General features: G+C 36.3%; 1 protein-coding gene across 3 annotated transcripts in view; it reads right to left on the minus strand.

Annotated features, from left to right (window-relative positions):
* Positions 1–17647, minus strand: part of CDK19 (cyclin dependent kinase 19) — a 138201-nt gene that overhangs the window by 15272 nt on the left and 105282 nt on the right. For all 3 annotated transcript variants that reach the window (XM_072926785.1, XM_030267746.4, XM_030267745.4), the window contains exons 7-9: positions 3460–3603; positions 3121–3190; positions 1850–1922 (exon numbers count right to left, since the gene is read on the minus strand). In XM_072926785.1, the coding sequence (XP_072782886.1) occupies positions 1850–1922; positions 3121–3190; positions 3460–3603 (287 nt within the window). The remainder of the gene's footprint in view (positions 1–1849; positions 1923–3120; positions 3191–3459; positions 3604–17647) is intronic.

A 17647-nucleotide genomic window follows, 5' to 3' on the forward strand; every position in this document is an offset into this window, starting at 1 on the left:
TTTCTGGGAAAATGAATTAAAAAAAAAAAAAGTCTGGAGACAATTTGTTTTTAGGGCAGCAGATGCTAAGACAACATAGGAAACCAATGAGACTAGATTTCATCAAAATCTCATACTTTCCAGCAGGTCTCAAGCTCTCAGGCTCTCAAGCTCCACTGGCCTGACATGACAGCTATGAATGCTATGTTTGTAACTTTTCCAGGACAGCAAGAACAGATGCTTTTCCCTGAATGGAAAACATTCTGCCCTTCATGTAGACATTATCATTCAATGTCAAACAGCAGAATGGCATAATATCATTCTCTTTGTCGAGAGTTACTTGCTATCCTGCACTGATCTACTTGAAGCCATCTGTTCCCCATGCACCACACTTCCTGTACTCATTAGCACAGTCTCAATCAATGATGGCTACAAAGCAAATGTCTTCAGAGGTCACCTGCAAGATGGATATCATCTCATAAAAATAACTACCTTGGATATGAACAAGGAGTTTTAGGGAGTCTGCTTCACAATACATGTACCTCCAATGTACAGCAATGAGATATCAGGAAGGTAGTCCATACTCCTGGGCATTCTTATTCAGAGCTTTGGGAGACTGACCTACTTGAGATCAGCCTCTGTCTCTGATCATTAAACCACCCTTATTCATTCCTTGAACTGTGAGAAAAATCTAACAAACTACCTGATTTAGAGAACTGAGTCTGTCACAATATTCAGAAAGAAGGGCAAAGTATGCTTAGTTTTGTTGTTCTTCAGAGATCTGGTTAATATTTCCCCTGGAAAAAGCAGCCAACCCACCCAAGATGAGTCTCAACTCAGTGTTCAGCCTTAGGGAATTAGTAATATAAGCTGACAGCAAGCAGGTTTTCTGGTGGATTTCACTTGTGGTAGGAAAATATGGAAATTCATGTGTTAAATAATGATGTCTCTTATAATTGTCGTCTTTTCAGTTAGACTTACCCTCCAGGTGACTCCAACGTGTGCCCAGTAAGCTCAGTTTGAAATTTTAATTAATTTTTCTACAAGTCTCACTCTTCTTATGGAAATTCTTCCCTTCCACCCACTTGGAACCAACCTATTCTGTTTCCACAGCTATTTGTGTCATCATCCAGCAGCAACTAATGAGTCAAAGAGCAAATCTTTGCCAGGACATAGAGAGATGACTGCTATGCTGAATTTGTAACTGAAAACAGACCACTGAAAGTCAAGCTGCACTAAGAGCCTCATTACAGAGCTCCCTGTACACAGCACTAGCAAAGTCACTTTGAACTTCATTCCTAAATTTAGACAGCACTAAGTCATCACAGAGACATCCAGAAATTATGCTGTATTAGACACAGCAACCCTGTGTTGGCCTACAATGGATGACTCATCTAGGCAACCAGCAAATATATGTTTAGGGATTTTGTTTGGAATCATCCCCAGAGCAGTGGTGGACTACTGTCAGAGGAAGAAAAAGAAAAACCAAATTACTACAGGAAATAAATTTTTCCTTTCCTCTTCCCCTTCTTCACAAAACTCTTTAGCTTTTGGGGGCTCTTCAGGTCTCTGAAGCCAGACAGAATCAAGACACAAGTTATACTCACTCTCTTATTTGCACAGCAAACCTAAAGGTAAGGCTGTGTATACAAATGCCTTGCAGATCTTAATTAGAGAAGACTCTCAGATCTTCAATTCCAGCAGTTTAAGCAATTTGTGTATGAAGAAAACACATTTCAAAAATGGCTGGTTAGTGATAAATAGCTTTCTTTAACATTGGTGTTCTTTATAATGATATAGGAAAACAGATATTACCCTCAGAAATACAATTTCATTCATGTCATCACAGCAATTTTCAAGTTGCACCTACCAAAAGAAAAACTTTGCTGTCAGGCTTGACTTTGTGTTTCTCCATGTATTTTATGAGGCTACTATTGGCATATCTGAAAAATACAGTTAAAGAAAGACATGTCTGAAATACAGTGCATTAAAAACATGGAACTCTATCAAGACCACAGAAATATCTCCCAACCCTCAGGAAGTAAACTGTAAAAAGAACTGCTATCAGAAGACATGTCAGATATTTATCTAGCAGTTGCACACAAACTTGGTGCTTTTCACCAAATAGGAGTGCTATCAACTGTGTAAAGATTATCTCCATGAAATATGCAACTATCATAGTATATGGATAAGCTGTTGATAAGGACAATGACAGAGAGACACAACTTGAAGTTTATACCCTGTTTCTCTAAAGCAACTCTGCCACAGAAAGCATTCAGCAGTTCATCACATCTTAACATTTAAACTATTGTTTCTAGTTATAACTTGGCAGAGTAGTTAGTTTACCATTCTGTCTCCCCAGCCTCCAGAAAACCATATAGAGTCCTTACAGCTCCCAAGTCCAAAATTGCCCTAAATACCTATGACATATGCCTTGCCTTTAATTTATAGCTCCAGAGGTTATCTATAGCCATTTTTAAAAGACAGAAGCTTCATATTTTGTGTAAAGCCAATGGAATTAATCCATGTCAGAGCTGGAAACAGAATCCAAAACTCCCAAATCCATGTCCTCTACCTTACTTTAAGGAGTCCATGTGACTCCTTACCAGCTCTGATCTGTTATCACCACTTGACTAATTTAGCCAAAGCATAGAAGTGGTGATAACAGATCACTACAGGAAACAGTAAAAGTGAAAATTCTCAGATCCCGGACAGGCTTTGAATTGCAACTTATTGAACGTGTTACCTTCAATACAAATTTCTGTCCAATACATTGCTGCCTCCACATATGCACTTGTCAAAAATACCAGCGCTTCCCTATTCTTTCTCACACAAAATGAACATTATCTTTGATATGTAATAGAAATGGGTTAAGGAAGCTCATTTGTCTGTGTCTGCCACAGATTAAATTAAAATTATAGCAACCCCTTCTAGAGAAATGAGAAGGCCACTCAGTTGATGTTCTTAACAAGCAGCTGAGGGAGAGAACACCATTCATGTAAACCACCTAATTCAAACATGACAGCTGCCACAGTGTTAGAACCCAAATACTTCAAAATCCTCTACCCAGTTCCAGAGCATAGGAACTGATTTCTGCCTCTGCCATGCTCAATGAACTGTTGTTACATTATCATTACTTACGTTGTTCTTCTAAAATCTTTCTGAAGAGTTGGATATTCTGGCATCTTTCTTATGTCTTCCCAGTCTTTATCTTCAGTAGTGTGGGAAAAAAAAAAAAAAAGGCAGTTAGAATTCTGGACGTGTAGGGTAAGTAATACTCAGGAAGAAATAACTACAGGAGTTGTTTGACTTCCTGTTTGTTGGCCAGTGTTATTGTTCTTTAATTGCCAGCATTTCCAAATCCATCAAACTGCCAGTTTCTTCGTACCTATACAAATACCTAGTAATTTCCTTTAGGAAAAAGCCAACAAACAACAACTCACTAGAGTTATGTTGGCTGCTTTAATGAAAATAAATTACCTGCAGGGAATCCCATTACACTGAAAATGCGGTCTAGCTGATCATGATGAAAAGGATTACTTGTTTTGATGTCCTCCTGGCGACAGTGAAATATAGGTTCTGAAGTCAATAGTTCAGCAAATATGCAGCCAATTGCCCAAATATCTACAAAAGAAGGGGGATAATTTGCTCTGGTTTTTGTTTCTGCATGATTTCTCAACCTATATACAACAGTAAGACTAAATGCTTCACATTTAAAAACAATGCATTAACACAATATATTAAAAAGGGTAAAATCTGGAGATATGCTTTCTATAAAACAAAATTAAACTCTCGAAAGCCAATTGGTACAGTGGCAGTCCAGCACTTAACATGTTCACAGTTATGTCAGAAACCTACAAAATATTTGCATACAACATAGCTTAAAGGGCATTCAGTTGACCAAAGATTATCCCTCACAAAGATACTGAAATAATACTTCTACCACATATTTCAGAACAATTCCAAACAGATAATTGATAACCAAATAAATACTAAAGAGAAGACTAATGGCTCATATGTTTAACCAAATGGTACAAACTAGTTAAAAAGGAAAAATGGATCCTAATTTTAATCAAGTGTAATAAGATTGAGTACCAAATTTTGAAAAAATTAAAATCCTACTTGACAACTGATTCCCACAGCAACAATACTTTAACTGTGTCATCTACATCTCATGTACATAAAGAAAACAACAGCATGTTAGTTGACAGTTGGACTTCATGATCTTAAACATTTTTTTCTACCTTAATGATTCTATATACTGAAATAAAAGAAAACCCTTCTATTTCATAAAATTCTCATTAATATGCTTTTTTAGATTAAATCTATTGTGGAAAAAACCATTAATTTACAAGAGAACAGCTTTTCAGATTACACGTATGCTTTCTAGTTACAGGTTATTACCATCCATCTTAGTGCTCTGTATGACCCAAATGGTTTCTTATGCATCTTAATGTGAATTTGCCAGTGAGAAGAAGCTTGTTACCAGCTCAAAAAAACCAAACCAAACAAAAAACAAACAAACAAACAAACAAAAACCCCCAAAAAATTGGTTTTAAGGATTTGCTATACTGATAAATATGTGTCTGGGATACTGGGGGAAACAACTTTGGAAAAGGTGTTGAGATCAGATTAATAATAAGCATAGTCTGCTGAATACAAGAGTGTGGAGATTTGTGTAGTAATTAAAGTTAAATTGGATGACCCTAGGAAAACTTTTTTATTTTTTCTAATTTAACAGAATAAATACAAAAAGAAATTTAACTGTAATGTATGAGTCTAAAAGATAAAAAAATTATTTAACCAGAGTTTAGTTTACTGTATTCAGAGTAAAGGAAACACCAAGAAAAGTCTCTTGGTTGTTGCAATTATTCTGAGACTCCAAACTTCACTTGCTTTCAATGGTGGTGTTTGGCCCATGCTGCCTACAAGACAAAGGGTGTCCTTAAGAAAAAGTACTGCTCTCCTTATGTAGGAAATAAAGAAATGAGCCATTACATTCTATTTACCATCACATTCTATTTACCAGCTCTATTTCTATCATGTTACAGGTGTGGAGCTTGAGGTGTCCCAATATATAATCCTTTCTTCCAACCTCCCTTACAGAAAAATCTGATAACATTTCATTCAGACTTTACAGTTTTGACAGGGTGTAACTTGCTCTGTGTGTTACATCACATTCTCGAGGTTTTATCTTCCTTTGATTTTCCTATTAGCCTTATCTGCATGAAAACAAGCTCTTTAGCTGTTGAGATTTTATCTACTCAAGCAACTAATGCAGCATATTAATCACAACTGCTGCCTGGGTAGTAGGCATAAATTATCTACTCCAGAATGGAAATTATTTATTAATTGAAGAATGGAATCTTCATTTAACAGTATCTATTCACTCATTTTCATATGATAGCAAATCCTTTTGGAGATGGCTTATCTAGAGGCCCAAAGAAATGCAGCTCTCTTAGTTTTCGTGGCTTTATACAGTGTTCATTGTTTATCACATTGTGAGGGAGAGGCCAGGCCACTACTCATTATTACATTCATAAGTGTTCTATCCAGACTGACCTTATCCTTTTAATGAAGAAAAGGTAAAATCTAGTAATCCAGTATTCTCCCTGACAGCAAAATGGAACTGGGAACCTCCCTGATGTGAAACAGCAAACTTCAAAATAGTTTTTCCTTCATCAACTGTACTGTGTGAGAGAAAAGCCACTATACAGTGTACAGAGAGTGCATTTTAAACCCTCTGAGAATTCAGAAAGACAAACATTGTACCAACTGGATATTACATCTATATAAACATTGGAAAATCCCAAGATGGTGTTATAATTTTCTGTGGGATGGCATTATTGGGCAAGTCAAACATAAGACTACTTTAACTTTGATCAATTGTTATAGTCTCTAGGAGTTCACATGCTGGGGTTCAACCCTTTGTTTCTTGCCAGATATTCTTCATCTCCAAAGAAGTAATATAAAGTAACCCAAAATACTTGGTACAGAAAACCTGAAGCTTTAATTTATGTAAGAAAAGATTAAATATATAGAAAAGGCCTTGCAGTCATGCAGCTCATGCAGGTCAGGCTCTTTTCTTCATGAACATTTGATGTAACCTGATCTTGAACACATCCTTGGCATATGTTGATACCATTCACATTGAATGACTTTCTGCCAAGATTAGTTAGTTATTTTGTTTGCTTCTTCTAAAAACATTCATAATTTGCAATAATAACGTACCACATGTGGCACTTTTTCTAGCAGGAATGCTTCATTAAATTCTGCTAAGTTTAAACACTTCATAGATACAAGCAATCTTAATAGTATTTATCTCCTCACTGTTCACAGTAGCCAACCAAATACAAATTTTAGGTCTAATGATGGGGGAAAAGTCCTTGTCTAGTGTTCCATTTAAGGTTTTCCATTTATGAAACTTAAAAAATAATTATATCTACTTCAAATATATTCCAAGTAAACACCTACTACTCCTCAGCAGTGGGCACTGACAGAGCAAACCTTAAAACACACAAGTAGTATTTTTCAAGTACAGTGTATTATTATTCTAATGCACATCATCTGCCTCGCTAAAGGAGTTTCTTATAATGCAAATTTTAAATTTAATTAAAAACTTTTTTTAAAAGCAAGTACCAAAATGAGTGGCAAAAATTATCCAACAATTAATTCTCTCCTCTCCCCTCTACTAATGATCAAGACAGTGAGTGGCCTCATTGCTCCTGAGCCAAAGCTAAAACTCCTGAAGGCATCCATTTTTTATGTCCCAGACCCACTGAAAACTGGGACAACAAAGGTCCTACAGATTTGAACTGGGTACTAATATTTTCCCATCTTGGGAGGAAATGTTTTCCCATCTTGATGTCTTGGCAGGATGCAAATAAGTTTATCAGAGTAACACAAACATTCCTGTAAAGATGGTTCTGTTTCCTACAGTCTCTCCTACTGTCACTCGGCTTCAGGACTGATCCATGGTGAAAGGTTTTTACTGTCTGTTGGGCTGTGTTGTTTTGTTGATGTTCTCCTCCACCCCCAAGACTTGCAGAGTCCTCACTTTCCCCAGGTTTACACTGGACCCCAGTGCAAACCAATTTTGCTCCCAGGCTCTGAAAAGAGGGGTAGGAGTGACTCTTACCCATGCGACTTCCTCAGGTTCCATTCAAACATGTTCTCCACTGAAATATCCTTCCACTATGACAAAACTTCTCAAGTACTATATAATTTTATGAAAAGAAATAAACCCCAGCCTTTTATGGATGGACAATTGTGATTGGTAAACAGACTACCTATATAAATGCCTGCGTGCACAGATTATTAAAATATTTGTATGGCTGCCTATGTCCCAGTTTTAAAATCTGGGACTCTAATAGCTTTATAGGTCAGCTGAGAAAATCCTGCATGTCCTGCTCTACTTGAGCACTGTAGCCAAGAAGCAAGAACAAAGGGATGCTCTTTCAATGATAGAGCTGATTAAGCAGACAAATGCTTGTGTATTCTTTCATTTCTGTGGAACAATAATCTCATTTCTGTATTCTTTCCAGTATCTTCAAAATATTCTTTAAGAATAGTATGACCACTTAAGACAATAAGACAATTTATTAAGCAATAGCCTTGACTCATAAAAGGACACATCTTTTCCCATGCATATTAAGCAAAAGTTTTCACTGAACACAGGACAGAATCCAAGATTAAATACATCATAATTCTTAACTATATCCAAGAAAAGAAATAAATAAACTACTCTCTTAGTCTCATAGAATTCTTCAATAAAATTCTCTTAAAGAAAGCAAGTAAAGACTTGGAAAACATCTATTTAGGTGCAATGAATCTGAGGAATTTATCAGTGAGGTTTAGCATAATAGCATCAGTACTTGACCAAAATGCTTTTTTCCTGTTGTTGTTTTGAACATTTTGAACACAAGGTCTACTCTCTTGGACACATGTGAATGCTGGTAAAGACAGTGAAGAGCAGGACAGACAGCAGAATACAGCCTCCCTGCACATGCCAAGGGCTAATGCAACAACCAGGCTACCCAAGAGCTAGTTAGCAAGCCCTTAGCCCATACAGGGCTTTTCAGGCCACCTGTAAGAGCTACAGCGTTTATTTAAGATCCTCCAAAACTTTCAAGTCAAGGCAAGGACAACAAACACACCAATGGACTGAAAACTTTAAATGGGGTTGTACAGGCAAATGTGTCTAAGTTTTTCAAATAGCCATCAATTGGTTTAATAAAAAGATATAACCTCTATTAAAAAAATACTCCATCTCTTGCTGAGCACATTCTAGACGGACCTGGAATCTTTATACACAAGACTCTAGGAGCACAGAGATAGTATTGAAAAAGAGTTTATTATTTTTATGCTGGTTTTAGCATTAGAAATTAGATTTAAGAAAATAATATATCCTTAAAGAGGGATTTCTTTGGTCTGGTAAGGTGAACAGAACATGCCTGTTACATATGTTCTGTTATAATACATATAGACAAGGGAAAGACCTTCCCATTAATACATTAAGTTTTTATGTATTTCATTTAGACTTTAGTCAGCAAAAGAGAAGGTTGAGGAAGTGGTTACTAGCCTTTTAAATTTGACACTTTCTATTAAGAAGTGAAAATGGGGGTCAAACATTTTCATGTGACAGGTTTTTCAAAGGGAAGCAAAAAATGGTGTCAGTGGGTTAAGAGTCAGAAATTTGCTTTCGCCATGATGTTAGGAAATGTTGACCAATTTTTAACAAACAGCATCTCAACAGACCTTGACTAAAGAATAACTTACACTGTAAAGACACAAAGATGACTGTGCTGCAGACAGAAACAACACCTCCCACTAATACAAGGGATGTTCAGAGCCAGCCAACCATGTATCTAAGAAGAATGTTTTATTTCAAAAGTGCATCATCTTCTGTGCTATGATGTAATGTCAAGATAATTCAAAACTTTTAACTGCAAAACCATACTAACTTGAATTAATAATGAAATGCACCATCCTTTTCATTTTACCTCTATGCCTTCATCCTAGCATTTTAAACTAAGCTGCCTTCTTCTTATGTTTGCACTAACAATTTAATTAATTTCAATTAATACAACTCTAAAAATTTTTAAGAATCTTGACTAGAATTCTGAATTCATTTAAATAAATTGTTATTTTCTGCAATGCTTTAATGGGCCAGGCTTTCAACATTCTCTCTTAACAGAGGTATTCAAGGCTGTCAAAATACTTTCTTTTCCCACCTGAATTTCTATTCCTCAGTATATCATTAAATGAAGATCCTGGATTATATTATTTCAGACTTCTGCTATACATTAGATACATTATCTAGCTTGCAACATTACACTAAAATTACTGTGCTAAGCTTGACAACACAGGTACAATAGATTTAATACAGGGAGTGGCAACAAATCCAGAGGCCCTAAGTAGTCTTTTCATGCAGCAAAAATATTATTTCAAACAGCAAAATCCTGTAAAAGAACTTAATCCTTGATTTTCAGAACTTCACATCCAATAATTTGGAAATTCCAGGTTTATGGTTCTATATGAAACCTTGTATTTAAAATGTGCAGATTCCTGAAGACAGGAATCATCAAGACTGATACCCTACCAACAGCTGTAACCCCAGAGCACAAGAATTTGACTTTTTCCATCAATTAAACCTTCACCAACATTATATTGCTTTTGCAAGGATTTTCAGTGACTGTCTTCTCAAGACTCCTATCCCGCCTCAACCCATGAATCCTACATACCACACTGTCATCAGCAGTTCTTTAACTCCTCACTTGTGTCTCCAAGACTACTACTGCATAAACCAGGTGATCTACTATATTAGCTAGCACTAGAGCAGCTCACTTCCTCAGGAGCATAGAGTGATTATTGCATGAATGCAGAATAGAGTGACAGTTCCATCTTCTTCTCCTCTCAGCTCCTCCAGAATCTGGGGTTGCTACAGCCTCAGCTGGTGTCATTTCAGGACAATGAATTAAGTCAGTGGGACAAGCATTTACTTCTGGTATGGAAAGGGTGTTACAGTCTCGCGTCTTCCCTAATCCTAAATCTTTAGATAGTTGGAGATGGCAGAGGAGCATTATGACAACTCCATCACCTCCAAGACTTAGTAAAAAACATACTGCTACTTTTGGTTCAGCAACAGCCATGCTTATATCTCCAAGGGTCCAAGAAGTACCCTGGCAAGCTTCGTGGAAACAAGGGAAAAAAGAAAAATGGCTTTTCATTGACAACTCTTCAAAAGTCTCTTCAAAAGGAATGTAAGGGGTGATAAAAGGCACCTTTGTAGCTTCAGGGCTACTTCCTGCTACCAAATATCAAACTGTAGCAAGTAAAGAAGTATGAAAACTTATTGCAAAGGTCATGAATCTCTCTTATACTGCAAAGTATTAGGCAGGTCTAATACAGAAATTGTTACTATTCCTCCTATAATGATGACAGAACTAACAAAAGGCAAGATTAGACACTGTTAGGTAAAACAGTATTTACAGAACTTTTCAGGAAATAGGCACAGCTCTGCATTTCATAAAATCATGTGGAAAAAATTACTGACAATAGCAAATAAGAAAGCAGTACATATTCTTTGAAAGGGAAATATACTTTTTTCTAATTAAATGCAAAATATTTTAATAAAACAGCTTATTTTGCAGACAGTGGAACTCTTTGCAGGTTAACTCCATGCTATCTAAAGAGGAACAGTGAGTTTTTTATCTGTTGTGTGCTCTCACTTGGCTTGTGTCTTTAACTATTACAACTTTTTCATAGATCCAACACGTCAGAAACTTCAGAGCTAACATAAGGTGAGCAAAACCTGCGCTATCTGGTAGATTGAATTATAACAAGGAACGTTTGTAAAAAATACTTTCTTGGACTGTTCCAATTCAAAAGACATGACAGCCTTTTCTAGAAGATATCAAAGCTTTTGATGCCTACTTTATTTCAGTCAGTGCAGAGAAATGCGCATGAAGAAACCTTGCCTCCCAAACACTACCACTGGAGAAGCTTTTTTGTCCTTCCAAACAGAGTGTTTTACTTTAAAATATCTTAACATGTCTGTTACTAAGGTTTTCAGCCTTACAACTATTTCCAGTAGGGCACTGACAATAACTCCGACATAATTATAAGCAACTCCACTGGATAATACATGAAACAAACTGGTGTGAAGAGTAATTCTGCTGTCAATCACAGTTATTGACAAGAAGTCAACTTATGAAGCAATCACACCTGTTCTGAAAACCAGTCGTTCTACTCAATCAGTGCTGTTATGTTGAAAGTTTCAGTTGATAATTGCTGAAGTAATTATGCTTGATGATCAAACTGAAGGATCAGCTAAAACAACTCCTCTGCACCAGAAGTATGCATCTTGTTAGGAGAGTAGGCACTTGGTTTTCAGCCAAAATCAACTTTTAGGAGCCAACTTTTCAGATTTGGTAGCAAAAAGTGCACATTAAAAGCTACTCATTACTGCACAATACACTGAGAGTAACATGTTTATGGAACCAACTTTCATGAGAAAAATTCCTGTCTTACTTCCCTAAGTAATCTTTCTTTTAAAAAAAAATCTAAATCTTTTTTTTTTAACTGAGTTCATGGCATATGTTGCTCAGGAAGATTAAAGAATCAACATGCAGCTGCAAAACTCATCTATCTGTCTGGTAAAGGGCAAAGTCAGTGAGATACTAGGGAAGAAAAAGCTTGCCCATGTGAGTCCTCATGGCTATTAACAGTTTGGAAAAACACAAAGCTAATACTTGGAGGAAAAAGAGTTAAAAGGAAAAAAGACATGGAACTAAAATTACGACCAGTATAGAGGCTTTTTGGCCCACAAATCATTAATGATTCTTGATGCACACGGGACTAAGCGCAGACAGAGTTTTAAAGGTACCTCTTGCTCAAAAATGGGTTTTTATCTCAGAGGTATTGCTATAGAGGATATTATGCCTTCTGAGTATTTTTATATTATTTTTTCTGCTCTAAAATAAGCCATATAGAGTTAAGTCTTAGTAATCATCATGCAGCAGCAAATCTGTCAAAATACTAAACAAAATGGCAAAAGCATCCAGTACGTCCCTTCATAAGTGCTGCAAGGGGAGAGTGTCGTAAGAATAGAAAAAGTAGTGGGTGACCACATGTGGAAGTTTACAGGTTAATTTACCAAGCAATCCAAATCAGGACAATTAGCAGATTGTAGTTGTGTTCAAGATTTAGTGGTTTTGTTTTCCTTTTCTTTCCTTTTTGCTTTTTTTAATGTCCAGAATGTGTAAATTTCTCAAGTTAATTGCCAAGAGACATCTCAGTTTCTCAGACAAATAATCCATTCATTGAGTTAAGAAAAATGATTTACAGCATACTTGTACTGGAGTTCACTATTATCCTTAACTGACTTTGTCTTCAGGACAATACCATTAAGTACTGTCCTCAATTTATAGATAATGAAACAACACTTGGGATGGAATAAATTAAATGTGGCCAACTACATACAACCCTTGGGACTGAATCAGTATTTAAAGCCAAGTTTTTTGAGACCCAGCTCACTGTCCTAAGAAACGAAACTTAGTCTGCCTGACATTACAGTATGTCTATTGGTTTTGTACCAGCAGGGACAGGCCAGACCCACAGCACCATTCTCATTCTTCTGACTATTAAACTACTACACACCTCTCAGACTCTTCAGAGTTGACAATGACCACAAGCTGATTTCTAGACTTAACATATTTGAGAAGCAAGAGTAATAGAGGATTTAGAAAAAGGAAGGAACTAGAGCACAAAACAGTTAATAATGTGTCAAAGTGTGCAACAATCCTGCAGACAATATTCCATGAGTTGCTGTCAGCATCCCAAGCTTCCCAAATACTAATATAGCTTTAAAATGTTCTAATTAGGTGATCTAATAATCCTTTATATAACTTTACCTTTCTTAGATTATTGTAGTAAAAAATGCTTTCTATTTTTTAATAAAAGAAGCTTGTATAGTATTTTAGACATATTTTGCTATTTTAGAGAGCAAGAAGAAAAAACAGCAGTAAATCATCCAGTACCTGCAATAACTAGATAAGAGTGCAACAATTAATCCTTGCTGTTAAAATATTTTGCCTCTCAGAAAAAGCATAAGAACAACTTTGATAATAAAAATTAAGAAAGTTTACCACATGCCAAAACAAGTTTACCATCATCTGAATCCAATTACCCCTCATGTTGTTTAACATTTCCCAGGGCATGAACAAGGCTCCCTTCTCAGTGCAGCCTGAGAGTTTCTATTCAGCGTGCATAAATGAATATTTTCCAAACCTCTCTAATTTAGTTTATTTTTCTAGTTTTTCCACAACCCCTTCTTCAAATCACAACCTCTCACAAACAAGAATGTGGATTCCTATACAGCAACAAATGCAGACTAACCATGGATTTGTTCTTCTTAATTATTTCTCATGGAGGCTTAAAAGTAGTCCCCCTGCTCCCGCAGCTCCACAGGTGGGAACCTCCTCTGTATATTTTTCCTGAAGAGCTTTCAATCTTCTGGCTGATCCCACCTGTAATTTCTGGTTTACCAGATTTTCCAGATAGGTCTTATTTTTTTTCCTTCCAATCCTCCCAGAACATGAGACCAAAAGAGCTTCGGGCATCAGTCCAAGATTTCCAGAGGCCCCACAGGCTGGCCAGCATGCCAACAATCTGTGCATGCACGGTAGGGACATCTGATGCACTCGGAATGTGTGGGACTCACTGCATAGGCAATATGGAACACATATGCACATATTTCCATCCCAAATCCTACATAATATACCCCAGATATTTCCCTCTCTTTTATTCCTGCATGAGGTCAAATGGAATTGTTGAAACCCTCAGCATTTGTTATAAATTCATTCCTTCTGATTCACCAAATATTTTCCTGTGACATTTGTTTTCAAAGGCATTTTGATATCTGCTTATACCTTTCACACATTTCCAGCTTTCATAACTGCATGGTACTCTGGAAATAGAATGAAGTGAGAGTGCACTACCAAGGCTTTGAATTACAGTTTCTCTATGTCTAAGCCTCATTTGGGATGGTAAATGCAGTTGCCACAGAGCCATTTCTGACATTTCTGCTGACCTATAATGTAGACAAGTGCAAAAAGGTACCTAAGAAATGGAGATTTCTCAGGTTTCCAGATTTATTTTTTCACTATAAACAAGCCCATCTTTTTTTTCGTTCAGGACAGTGTTTTAGCCTTGCTTAATGGGTGGCTGAACTTTAAAGAATTCTTTTGTGAATAAAATCCAAACCATCTAAAATACTATAAGTCATCTGCCATTTATCAAACATAAAGCTATTGCTTTAATTAAGGCAAGTGGTAAAGAGAGGTAAGATAACAAGCTTGTTTGATAGCACTGATAACTATACAAGCTCCAGCTTGATAAAAACAAGTCATAATTATGTTATTACCTTGATATGCTACAAGATGCCCCAGAATGAATCATATTGGAGACTGCCACATGCTTTCTTAAAAACCAATGATGAAAGAGTTTTTACTATTTGTTTCACCTACTAAAACATTCTTTTCTAATCTGATGTTCCCAGAGTGAAAAAACACACTCTGATTAATGTCTCCTTTCAAGCTCAAAGTCAGCTTAACTTTTCTTTCATTTTACCACAGTCATTTCCTTTAGTTTCTTTAAAATTAAACTGCAGAAGTCTCTGCTCATACATGAAAGGAGCACTGTACCTTGCCACTAACTTCAACCTTGTTTCTTAAGTATTTTGAGCATAAAGGCATTTTCTGTTGTCCTGGACTTTCTAGTTGTTCAGTAATTTTATAAAAGTTTTTATGATCGCAAGCAATTTACATTTTTGCAGCTACTTGGTTTCACCTGAAGCTTGTTCAAGTTACTTTTACTTGCAGGTTTTACATCTTTGCTAAAGTATTAAGACCTGATGAACACAGAGAAACATATTCTGCTTCTGAATTTTGATGCTGAAAATGCAGGAAACCTTCAAAGGCAATAATGAATTTAGTACAAATTCATACTGAGGTAATGGAATAGAGAATGAACTTTGGTTTCTACACCATTTTCCCAATTTGCATTCATCTGGTAAATTAGTTACTTGTAACTATGGTAAAAGATATTACATGTGAAACTTCTTTTAACAAGTAGGGCTTACATTACAAATATTCACAATTCAGGAAATAAAATATTACTCTCCATGAAACCCTAACATGGGCTTTTTATTATCCTTTTAACATGGAGAAAGCAAAAGTGATTTCTGCTTTTCAGCAACAATATTCTCCTGATTTCTACATCTCTTTAAAACATGATGTTATATATAGGATGAACAACTATCTGTTCTGCAAGGAAATAAATTAAAAGTAGAATATTTACTTATTAGGAAGAGACAAACTAAATAAAGGACAAATATCACTGAAAAGTAACACCTAAAATAATAAAATATAATTATGTATTGTTTTGTGTAATATATAGCACTTTCTAAACAGATTGTATTTACTTCAAATTTCCCTCAAAGTTAAACCCCTAAAATGCAACTAAGATCAGGTACAGAAATCAAAGACAAAAATCCTGAACAAGTCAAAAGTCAAATTCTAATTTCAGTCTTTGATCTTGTATGAGAATTATTTACATGCAAGCAAGCACACCTAAAGGCTTTATTACAAGAATAAAACCAAATTGGACATTATAGTAGACAGTGTCCAGGATATTTTGAATACACTGCTAATAATTAAATTATATGTGAAACAAAGGTAAGAAAGAGAGCATTACTTGTAGAATACAAAAAAAAAATAAAATTAAATTAAGTAAAATCAAGATGAAGTCTGTAAAAACCTAAGCAAACATCTGAATCATATAGCAACTCTTGGCCAATGTTAGGATATTGCAGAAGAGAAGTAATGGCAATGATTTCCTAGTAAATTCAAACAAAAATATTTCTCACTATGACAAAATTGAAAGAGAAAACTCTGCTTTTAGCCTTATTGTAATTGTATTTACTAATCAATAAAAGTTATGTATTATCCAAAAGACATGGGAAAATGGCTATGGAAAACAAGTAGCTACACTAAATAGTCTTTTTCTTCTCCATAATCTGCTGTATCTAATCAGTTTTCTTCAAAATTATTGTTTCCAACTTAAGAGCATTTAAATGAGAATCTTACTTAATTTCTGAGTTCTAACTAAAAGCAACACTTTAGACTTCCTGAAAATTATGTAATATTAAGAGATATTAAAATTGTATTTCTTGCACAGAGACTTATGATAAAGTTTTAAGAGTTGCATCTTTTGCCAAAAATATTAGCGTTTGAATTAAACTCTCACTAGCATGCTTAGCTCATGAAAACAGCCTTTTTTAAAGTGCACATAGTGCTAGAAGCAAAACACAAGTCTGGACTCAATAAACTGCATGAACATCATCACTACTGTCATTTTGTTACTTCTCTTTGCCTTAAAGCTGCGTTTACATAGATCAGCTCCATGCACCTTTTTTCTTTTCTCTTCAATCACATGTTCTCTAACCCTTCAGTCAGCCTACAAATCTCAACTTGCAATTCTCCTTGTTTTCATTTCTGTATTTTTTATTTTGCTGCCCAAACAGTTTTGAGTGCCCTCAGCACTCACACTACATGCCAGGTACTATGTAACCATTCACACCCCTCCTGGGTGACTCACTAGTGTGATAAAAGAAATAAAGGCCTCAGAAATAATAAACTACTAGCAAAACCAGATCTCACCAAAGTACCATCGTCCCCTGACGTTTCATAGGAACTTCTTGCCTGTGTTTTAGTATAGACTAGAGATCCCTCAGGGCAAGAACCAAGTTATTTATGACATAATTAAACAAACAACAGTATTATACTAATTCACCCTTCAAAGAGATACTTTGAGATAGTGATACATATCACTCACCCAAATCTCCAAACAATAAGCCATCTATCAAAACCAGGTAGCTGTCAGTTGAGGTAACTTCCCTGTACCACACATGCAGGTCACTCAGTAATCTGGTCCATTCACATCAGTGTTCTCCGCTATGAACAAAGGGCAATTTAAGCATCTGATTTGTAGCATCTGATTTGAGGCAATCCTGTTGGTATTTTTTTTAAAACACTCCAGCAAACACAGATTTAGTAGTCAGCAGCCCATTCTGCATAGTGAGAGATGCAAAGCAGGCCATAAGAGTCTGCTCCTGCCACTATGGGATTGTGCCAGAACCATGCAAGGGACAGGGGCATTACAAGGCTCCATCCCCAGCTCCCACTGGAGCAGATCCCCTGGGATGCCTCTGTTTCAGGTGAGGTAGAGATCCAGAGGGAGGGTGCTGCCATGCAGGAGACAGTCTGCAGGGTGACACTGGGAAAGACACTCTGGTTACGGCACTGGGACACCAGCAAAAAGAGCTGTGAGAGGAGGTGAACAGACCATGGGGCATCATGGAGAACAAACAGAACATAAGCAGGGTCACTTCAGGGATGCTGAAAAGATTTCTAGTGGACTTAGGGGTAAACTATACGTGTCATCCCTCAGATCTGCTGTCGAAGAAGAAGAAAGAACCTGCTTGGGGATATGATAATCAATGGCAGCCTTGGCTGTAACAACCATGGAAGAGTGGAGTAACAAAGGCAAGAAGCAGAGGTAACCAGCATTGTTAGAAGCTGGAGAATCTACTCCAGGAGAAGATAAT

The sequence above is a fragment of the Taeniopygia guttata genome, chromosome 3 (genome assembly GCF_048771995.1).
Source record: "Taeniopygia guttata chromosome 3, bTaeGut7.mat, whole genome shotgun sequence".
NCBI classification, from domain to species: domain Eukaryota; kingdom Metazoa; phylum Chordata; class Aves; order Passeriformes; family Estrildidae; genus Taeniopygia; species Taeniopygia guttata.